Genomic DNA, 10,857 nt, shown 5'->3' on the forward strand with positions numbered 1-10,857 from the left:
TAGTTATAAATAAAAAATAATGATATTATTTTTTTTTATATTAAAATTTAAATTTTTATATTTTATATTTAAATTTTAAAATTTTAAATATAAACTTTAAAATTTTAAAAATTCAAATTAAAATTTAGAATTTTAAAATCTCAAATTTACAATTTTAAAAATTAAAATTTTAAATTTGGAACTTTAAATTTAAGATGAAATTTTAATTTAAAAATACAAAATATTAAGTTCTAAATATAAAAAAAATAATATATCAAATTTTAAAAATTTTAAATTAAAATTTTTAATTTTGTAATTTTAAAATTTATAAATTTTAATTTTTGAATTTAAAAAAAATTAAATTTTATAATAAATTAAAAATTTTCTCTCTCTCTCTCTCTCTTTACGGGTAGAACAAGCTGGGTGATCCTAAAAATACTTTCTTATTACCTCTTCATTTTTTGTCAAGAATTTTTATTGAGAGTTATTTTTGTTCCTTTTAACAACAGCAATTTTTGATCATTTGCATCCCTCGTGGTGTTTCATTCTAACAAAATTTCCAAGATTACCAACGGAAGGACCTAAATTAAACCGTTTCTAAGTTTGAGGGGTGCAACTCAAACAAAAGAAGAGTAGGAGGCCATTTCAAAATAGGCTAAAACCTCGGGAGGTGTCTATATATTTTAACTTTTTTAAAAAAGCTTTATTAATCCAGATTACTTAAAAGTTATGAAACAGAGCACTAATTAAACAATCACACAAGTAAAAAGGGTATAGTGGGTGACTTTTATTTTTTCCAGGCCAATTCTTTTTTCTTTTTTTTTTATTGTGACTTTCATTGATTCGGATGAGTTGGACAGCGTGTAGGAAACGTCAGCGGGTCAGATTTGAGGCAGGTTTTAAAAAGAGTCTGAATCCGATCATCACATCACTACCAAGCTCAAAATTTTAAATTCAAATTCGAATATGACAAATTTTAAAAATTTATATTCGAATCCAAACCTGACCAAAAATTTAAAATCCGAACCCAAAAGCTCCAACTCTGGAATTTTGCCATATTTTCAAATATATTATATTGAATCTAAAGTTTTAAAATATAAATTCAAATATAAACACCAAATATTTATATTTATTATATTATGTAAAATCAATTCCTGTTCGTGTCATGTTTGGGTTCAGGATACAAAATTTATACCTCAATCCAAATTAGTCGAGCTTTCGACTTTTATATATGTATCCAAAATGATATCTATTTAGTATTAAATAAATCCAACCCATTGGAACCATAGTTAGTTAATTCGCGAATTATTCGCGAATTTTTGAAAATCCGAATTAAACGGCCATTTTCAAAATTTTGGGAAAAATTAGGAAAAAAAAAGGGGATTTTTTGACTAAAAATACGTGTTCGCGTATTATACGGCGAGCCGAATTATTCGGTCCAAAAAAAGGGATCAAGCCCGCAGGCCCCGCAGGCCCGCACCGCCCGCGCTCCCGCATGGGCTCTTGGGCCGGCTGGCCCAAAACAGTAAAATACACAAAGGAAAAAGAAAAAAAATCTTTCCAAACACCTCGCCTAAGACCAAAAAAAGAATTTCTTTTCGAATTTTTACTTAATTAGCTTAATTTTGTAGCTATTTATTCTTATATTTTTAAAAGATATGAATATTTATGCTAATAGTATAAATCTTGAGAGAAAAAAATTTAATTTAATAGCCGAATTTTTTATCCCGAATTTTTAATTAGTAAACATATAATATCCGTATAAATCACGTATCCGAATAATTGATAAATCCGTTTTTTAGCCATATTTTTCAACGAATTTAAAAATTCGAAAACGAATTTTATCCGAATTATACCCGTACCGAATTTTTGCCGAATCCGAATTAACTAACTATGATAGGGAAGCAGGAAAAAATAAAAAATAAGAAATAAACTGGGAAAAAAAAAAACTGTATAAGCATAGCAATTACTTTACTTTAACTAACAATTTAATTGTGAAGTTTATTGATTTGTCTTAGAGATCTTCGATCACATCGGAAGTCTAATAAATAAATTAAATACACCTAATTTAGGTATCAAAAATTTTAGGGAAAAGGAATTTGAGCTGTTTGATAAAGAAAATTTAATAGAATTTACTTGAAGTAACTTTAACAATAAATTGTCTACACACAAAAGTGAATAGGCATGATGTGATCCAAATTGAATAATTTTACGACGGTACGAATTATTATCCTAATTGCAAAATAATTTATGTCTATTTTTAAAAAAAAAAAAAAAAACGAAGCAAAGATCGGGTCGAATTGAGAGATCGAATAACTGAATAAGAGACGATAAGCTGATGAAGCCGGATCGGATTGGATCGGGTCGAAAGAGAGAATACCGAATCGGGCGAGGACGGTCGATAAAAGTGAAAATCCGTGCCCGGCCCGAAATTTTGCAGGCCTATGTCAAAACTCAGGCCCATCCTAATCCATCGAACCGGGCTGGGCCGGATTTGACTCGCAAAAGGGGCCATATGGCCAAATGGGACATCTCTATTTTGTACAAATTTATTGATTACATTTCGTGATATATTTATTATGAGGTTTAATTTTCAATTGCTCTATAAAAAAGTTCAGGATGAGAGTTGGGGGAATTGATTTTGGAGTCAATGTCTCAAAGTAATGTGGATAAGCATAAGTTTTATTCATTTTGCCTGATTAATATTCTTTTATTTATCATAGGTTTTTTTCTCAACTATGTTTATTAAGCAATAGTTTAGCTCATCATATTTCGGCAAATTAAGCTTTATGAGTGGTGACAAAATTTAAGGTTTTATCCAAATTAAGATAAGACCTACATGAAACACAATACAGAAATAGTCTTAATATTTTTGCTCACATAAAATAGAGATCAGATGAGATTGTTCATACCATCACCCCATATTTCTCTCTTCCTTATTAATCAATCTATAATGTCATAAATTTGTCGGTCCCTTGGCCATAATTAATTTGAGTTAACAATGGAACCCTTAATCCTTGTATCCACGAACTTTGTCGGTTCTGTTAATTAATTATTGGCCATTAACTTGTTAAAAAAGATTGATTAGTGCCCCTCACTTCCTCGTCAACATGAACTTCAATATGAAAGCTACACAATTATTATAAGCACAAAATTAGTGAGATTGAGTATCCCTCCCTATTGGTGTATATTACTCCGTATGAATCTTAAAGTTCCATTAGTAATAATTAATACTAGTGAAGAGGCCCGCGCTTTGCAGCGGGTAGAAACTGTAGTAGTAATTAATAATAATAAAATATTAAATATTTTTTTGTATATCTCACTTGNGCTAATAGTATAAATCTTGAGAGAAAAAAAATTAATTTAATAGCCGAATTTTTTATCCCGAATTTTTAATTAGTAAACGTATAATATCCGTATAAATCACGTTTCCGAATAATTGATGAATCCGTTTTTTAGCCGTATTTTTAACGAATTTAAAAATTTAGAAGATAAATTTTATCCGAATTATATCCGTACCGAATTTTTGCCGAATCCGAATTAACTAATTATGGTTGGAACTCGTTTTTTGGATAAAATTTTAGATAAAATTTTAGATATTTTGTTTAGAATGTCTTGAAGTGTGGAAAAGTTTGTTTAGAAATTAAGTGTGGAAAAATTTCCTGTATGCTCAGGAGTGGGGCGTGGATTAATTCTCAAACAAAGAAGTCGGCAGAACCTCCTCCAGTCATGTGAAATCGATCACATGTCAGTCTTCCCCAAACTGTATGACTGTATGCTCCTTTTAATTTCTTGTCTGCATGCTGTGTATATATTTATTACCCAATAAGTGAGAGTGATTGTGTTCAGCTTCGCTCTTTCCTCGGTATCTATCTTTTTGGCACTCCAAGTGTTTGACGAATTGCCTCTGCAGTGGTGAAGTAGCTGTGGTCTGAGCTCATTAATTATCCGGAGGATTACGGCTTTACCTTTCATGGCCGAATCGGCGGCATCGGCGATCATCGAGAATCTCGTTAGCACTTGCTCATCCTACCTTGAGGTGTACCCGGCGGCCGGCGGCATGCAGGACGAGGTCGAACGGCTGCAGCACGCCCTTCCGCAGGTCCAGGCAGTCTTGATTGCGGTCGAGGGGGGCGCGCCGGTCACGGCGCAGAACAAGGCGCTGGATACGTGGCTGTGGCAGCTCAGAGATGCCGCGGAGTGTGCGGAGGACGTGCTCGACGAGCTGGACTACTACGAGCTAGAGAAGACGGTACAAGATCGAGATGACGACGTGCGTGGCATTCTCTCTAAATAATTTTTCTTTTTTTCTCTTTGAGCAGTGGAATATTAATTGGAGTGCAGAAGCAAGTAAAAGATGCTCGGCCGCCGGTATCGATGCACGCAGCCAGCCTGCCAAATTTGCTGTGCTGTGCTGTCACATAAGTCTTCCAAACTATTTTTTTTTCTCTTTTCAGCAACTTGGCGTAAAATAAATAAGCATTCATTGCTATATACCCAAGTAATTAATTGTTTGACCATCTCTCTATTCACGTTCTCTATCGATCAATTGCCTGAATAGTGTTGGAGTAGTAGATCGAGTTAGAGCCGTTCGGAGGATTGATATGGCTTTAACTTTCATAGCCGGATCGTTGGCGTCGGCGATCATCGGGAAGCTCGTTGATACATGCTTTTCCTACATCAAAGCTTACCCGGCGCTGCGAGGCGTGCGGGACGAGCTGGAAAGGCTGCAGCTGGCCCTTCCGCAGATCCAGACAGTCTTGACTGCCGTAGAGGAGGCGGCGTCGATTGCAGAGCAGAACGAGGCGCTGGATACGTGGCTGTGGCAGCTCAGAGATGCTGTGGAGAACGCGGAGGACGTGCTCGACGAGCTGGAGTACTACGAGCTGAAGAAGACTGTACGAGATCGAGATGACAAGGTGCGTGGCATTTTCTCTAAATGCAAGAAAAAGTTTGACCATTTTGTTGATCGTAAATTTAGCAAAGGCACATTGAAGCGGTTGAGGGAGGCCGTCAAGGGGTTAGATAGGGTCGTTGCCGGCATGGGGCCACTAGTTCAACTTGTTGCTGGGTTATATGGTCCTAGTGTTAAGCGTCAAAAGCTCGAGGAAATCAAGAATGCTCGCGAGACTAGCTCCTTGGTAATCAAAAGTGAGGTGCTCGGACGAGACAAGGAGACAGGCCTGATAGTCGAATGGCTGATCAAATCGAGAGATGCCGATGTTGATGTCTCCGCTTTTACAATTGTTGGTATGGGTGGGCTCGGGAAGACTACTCTTGCTCAACTAGTCTATTGCGACGAAAGGGTGCGAGAGTACTTCGACCCGATTATGTGGGTTTGCATTTCTCAGGATTTCGATGTAACTGTGATAACAAGAAAGATTTTAGAATGTGTAAGTAATGAGAATTTTGGCGACAAGAGTCTACATGCACTCCATGAGAATCTTAAACAAAAACTAACGTCGAATAAGTTTCTACTCATACTGGATGATGTTTGGAACGATGATAAAATGACGGAGTGGGAGAAATTGGTTGCTCCTTTGAAATTCGGACAGAGAGGAAGCAAGATCCTGTTGACAACTCGAATGGGTTCAGTTGCGAATATGGCGGCAAAAGTGATGAAATGCAAACGGCAATCATTAAATCTAAATGAGTTGGAGGAGAGCGACTATATGTCGCTTTTCAATAAGCATGCATTCCTTGGTGTGAACCCTGATTATTATAGAAACTTGCAACCGATTGGTGAACATATAGCGAAGAAACTTGGAGGATGCCCACTAGCAATAAAGGTCATGGGAGGAATGCTGAACTCCTACATGGACTATGAATATTGGAAGAAAATCTTGGAAGAAGACATCATGAAATTACAACAAGGAAAGGACGGCATCATGACAGTTTTGAGATTAAGCTACGATCACTTACCCACAAACTTACAACTCTGCTTTAGATATTGTAGTTTATTTCCACAGGATCATATGTTTAAGAGGAACAAGTTGGTCAATATGTGGCTTGGTTCAGGTCTGATTCCGCAATCTATTTGTGGCAGGCAAAGGCCAGAGGATATCGGAAATGAGTATTTAAATCTTCTGACAAAAAAATCATTCTTTACTTGCAAAACCAGTGATAATGGGTTAAAAATTACTAAAGAGTATTTTATGCACGATCTACTGCATGACCTAACACAATCTGTTTCTCTAGGAGAATGCATCAGAGTAGGAGGTGATGTTGCAGGAATTACTATTCCACGGACAGTTCGACATTTATCTGTTGAAACAGTCAATCTTCTTTCTATCAGAGAGATCTCCAATCTTAAGAACGTGCGCACTCTAGTCATTTCTGTTAGGGAGGATAATAAGCATAATGCAGATCATGCACTTGAATTTTTCGAGGTTATAAAAGGGTTTAAAAAGTTACGCTTATTGATCTTAGATGTGAAGTTTGACCCTCATAAACTGCCCGATGCACTTAGTAGCTTGATACACCTCCGCTACCTATCTCTTTCACTATGGAAAATTATGAGTGGAAGTATTGTATATGATGGCTTGACCAACTTGGTCAATTTGCGTTCATTAGATGTTTCCGATGATGTGATACAAAATATTCCTTATATTAGCAAATTACCCTTCATCGACAAATTACAAAATTTTATTGTTCGAGAGGAGAGTGGTTACAAAATTGGTGAACTAAAGAACCTAAGAGACCTTTGCCATCTATGTATTAGAGGACTTGAAAATGTAAGGACTTCTGAAGAAGCCATTGAGGCCAAGTTGAATGAGAAAGAATATCTCAAATCACTATCATTAGAATGGTCCGCAGACCACTCCAATAGTGCAGAGGCAGATGAGCAGCTCCTCAATAACCTCTGCCCACATATCAATCTCAAGAAAATGCGCATCAAACAATACCAAGGTGCTAAATCTCCATGTTGGATGACAAATTTGTCTCTTGTCAACTTAACATCCATCGAACTGATTGATTGTAAAGGATGGGAGCACCTCCCGCCTCTCGGGCAGTTTTCTTTGCTCCAATATCTTCGCTTGTCAAGACTGCATGCAATAAAGCAAATAGATTGTTCATTCATCAAAAGCATCATCAAAAGCAGCAGTGGATATGCCTTTCCATCGTTGAAGGAGTTGCTGTTATGGGACATGCCTAACTTGGAGGAGTGGATTGGAGTAGATGATGCGTGCATGTTTCCTCAACTTCATTATATGGATATAACTAACTGCCCTAATTTGAGGGAAATTCCTACTCTGCCTTATAGTCTAAGACGATTGCAAATTTCAAATGTCGGCTTGACCGCTCTTCCAACAATAAATCAGGATTACGCAAACAACAATGTAAGTGATTTACTTTATAAACGTCAAATTTCTTCCGAGGTTTAGCTTATTTTCACTTGCCCCCCTGTAGTTCAAAAAGTATCACTTTGCCCCCTCCCCCCCGTGGTATAGCCTATTTTCACTTTGTCATCCCGTGGTTCAAAAAGTTACACTTTGCCTCCTTTGGTTTAGTTCATTTTTCACTTTGCTATCCTTTGATTTTTTTTTCACATTTTTAATTTGGCACGCTATTTTATATAGAATTTTTTTGATGAAATAAAAATTAAACAACAGGAGGGCCAAGTAAAACTTTTTGAACCGCAAGGTGGCAAGGTGAAAATAAGTTAAATCACACGGTGGCAATTTGAAGTTTACCCTTATATGAAAACACCAATTCGAATTTGCATAGCTGTGATTGCCCGGACTTAAATATCTTTTACATCTTTTCTTTCTTGCAGCAGCAAGAACATTTTCAGGCTCTTGAAAAGTTAGTCATCAAACAATGTGAGAAGCTCGAATATGTTCCACCAGAGTTTTTTGGGAAATTCAAAGCCATAAAATTATTGCATATAGTAAATTGCCCGAAGTTGACAAAACGTGGGATCTCAGACATCCAACTGCCCTCTATACTCAATCATCTCACTATTGGGTCATGTGGCGACCTTGAGGCGCCACTGCTGTGGTCAGCAGATTTAACCTCTCTTACTAAGTTGAAATTAGTCAATTGCGCAAGCATAACATCCCTTCCCCCAGCACAAGTGTGTGCACGGTGGACGATGCTTTCCTCTTTAGTGATAAAGAACTGCAAAGAACTGTCATCATTTGGTGGAATACCAGCTCTCGTATCCCTCCGTTCTTTAGAAATTAGAGGGTGTGACAAGCTAATTGACGTTGCCCTGCTGCTGCAGCCTCCGTTCCCAAACGATGTCGGCCAAAAACGGAATGCAGTAGTGGACTGCTTTTTGAAGAATGGTAGACTATCAATTGACCACCATGCGCTCCTGCTCATGGAGCCATTAAGAAGTCTCTCTTCCATCAGCCATTTCACTTTCTCTAATGCTTCACAACTCACCAGCTTACCTGAGGAATGGCTACTACAAAATCACGCTGCCCTCAAATTTTTACGAATATGGAATGCAAGCTCCCTTCAGTCCCTCCCCCAGAGCATGACAAAACTGTGCTCCCTCGAGTGTTTAGAAGTACTGAATGCTAATCTCATCCAGTCTCTTCCAGGTCTGCCTACTTCACTGCGTACTCTACTCATTTATGGGTGTCACCCTGTGTTGGAGGAGCGATGCCATGAGAATATAGGCCTTGATTGGCCCAAGATTGCCCACATCCCTTGCAAGATAATTAAATAGCTAGCATTTGCAGAGGTGATGATGATGATGCATTTTGTATGTTTACTTTACCACCCTTCATCTCGCCCCTGCTACTCTCTGCGATTAACGCAATTCATTTCGATTTTAATGAGCTGCATCTCGTTCGATCTTAATTAACAAGGTTATCTAATTTGTTTCAGGATTACTTACCTTTTTTTCTCAGATAATGCAAGAGCAATCAGGTTCGTCTTTAATTAGCATCCTCCATTAGGAATTTTGTATATGTTCTTACCCTTATACTTTATGGTTTGGATACATAATAAGGGAATATAGCGCTAATTAATTGCGCCCTGTGATTAATACATGATGTTATGCTCACAGGACGGATTGGTCTTGTAAAACAAACAATGTAATGAATACTACATTTGTTGCTACCATATCAGTTGCATTCTAAAGTTAAATATGACTAATTACGCAGTAATTTCTCTCTAGAGGTGCAAATAAGACTGAAGTCTTGCTCATGAGTTAGAACATAAGAGAAGCGTGACAAAAGCTTTTTAAGTTTGTTAAATTTCTTGGTGCAGGGCTATAGTAATGGTATGGCACTCCTGTATATATTTCTCTCAATTTTTTCAAAAATATAAAACAAGAGTACAGTTTTGCTGCTTACGTTCTATTTTGGTAGTGCAGGAACATGTAAGGATTAGGACTCCTTATTGGCGCTCAGATCTATTTTTTCCTTATCAGGCTAAAAACAAGATTAAAATCATACTATTTAATTACTTATTCTCTCTGTTTTTTGTTTTTCAGTGCATGAGTTGAAAAAAAAAAACTAATATTGTAGTCTATCAATTTCATTGTAGGAGCAAAAAGATGGCTAAACTCTTACTGCTTATGTTCGTCTATTTAATTAGTACTGGACTCATATATGGCTCCCATATATGGTCATGGTCTATCAATTTATTCATAAGATTACGAGAAAAAAACTAATTTCTTGCTGCATGCTTGTGTTCTTCAGTTTTGTTGGTGCAGGATCAAAGTAAGATTCCATGCGTTTTGTGTGTGTGTAGCAGCCAAACTGATGTAAAATCTTTAAGAAAGACATTGCCCTCTTTTGCGGCAGGGAGATTAAATGCTTCAATTTTGTTTCCCCTCAATTTATATGCGTATATATTAAAGATAATTTTGTGTTTGATGCCTGTACCAATAGCAAATCTCATAGCCTGGTCATAAGGTTGTTTTGTCTTGTGTATTATCCAATGAAGTTGTTAAACATTGCTTTACAATGTGTTTCAAATTATTATTGTTTATTTTTTAGCAGAATAATAGGCACCTGCAGGTTAAACTTCTGAACTCAATTTCAGCAGTATAAGTCATACTTCAAGTTTTTTGAAACTTTTTTTTCCAGTTTTTAGTGCAGGTTGTATCAACATTCGTAGTAGATTTGGTGGATGCTCTGGCGATAAGACTCTGTCGACTCATCGTAAGAGGAAAAATGACGGCTACGCTACAGCAAGCATCAACTTGCAATCTTATCCCGCGGCATCTTACTTCCAGTTTATTTACACTTTTTAACAGCACTTCAGTTTCATTAAATATTGAAAATACACAAAAACTGAGGTGTTACTGCTTATTTTCTATGTTTGGTGAATTGGTGGTGCGAGAACGAATTAAACACTCTGTTGATTTCTCCATATGTAGGAATGTAACAAGACCAAAATAAACGGCCTATGTATTTCTATTTTCTTTATATTCTAGGTGGTGTATGATTTAAAAACACTCCTATTACTATAGTCTATTACGGAGGATGGTTAAAAGTTCTACTGCTTTGTGTACATTCTCTCCTATATTTCTTGGTGCAGGATTGGAATAAGACTACTACATGTAATGTGATTAGCGTCTTTAATTAATTACATTACTTATGGCAATTTATTTGCTGGTTAAAGTGATTGCATTTGCTTAATTTAAGTAAAATAACGAGCTTCAGAATTTTGACGATGTGGGATCATTTTTCGCAATTGTTGTTCATGTTCAGTTCAGTCTTCGATCTGTATAAATTTAGTTTTGATTCTGATTTTCTGAACATTAATGCATTTGAGTCTTCCTTTTCTGTAGATACTGTATAGTACGCTGCATTGAACAGTTTCTTTTTTTAAAAAAAAATTTACACCCTCTTAAAACTTTTTTTTTGAATTATTTTACTTAGAGCATGTTTGGTCGATCGTAAATAAAGCACC

At 36.4% G+C, this 10,857-nt stretch overlaps 1 protein-coding gene across 1 annotated transcript; it reads left to right on the forward strand.

The window, feature by feature from the left end:
- On the forward strand, positions 4,527-10,443 carry LOC109716964 (putative disease resistance protein RGA4). The gene is made up of 2 exons (XM_020242591.1): positions 4,527-7,319; positions 7,757-10,443. The coding sequence occupies exons 1-2, from the start codon at positions 4,584-4,586 to the stop codon at positions 8,657-8,659; spliced, it is 3,639 nt and encodes a 1,212-aa protein (XP_020098180.1). The 5' UTR covers positions 4,527-4,583; the 3' UTR covers positions 8,660-10,443.

This window comes from Ananas comosus, linkage group 11 (genome assembly GCF_001540865.1).
Source record: "Ananas comosus cultivar F153 linkage group 11, ASM154086v1, whole genome shotgun sequence".
Classification (NCBI taxonomy): Eukaryota; Viridiplantae; Streptophyta; class Magnoliopsida; order Poales; family Bromeliaceae; genus Ananas; species Ananas comosus.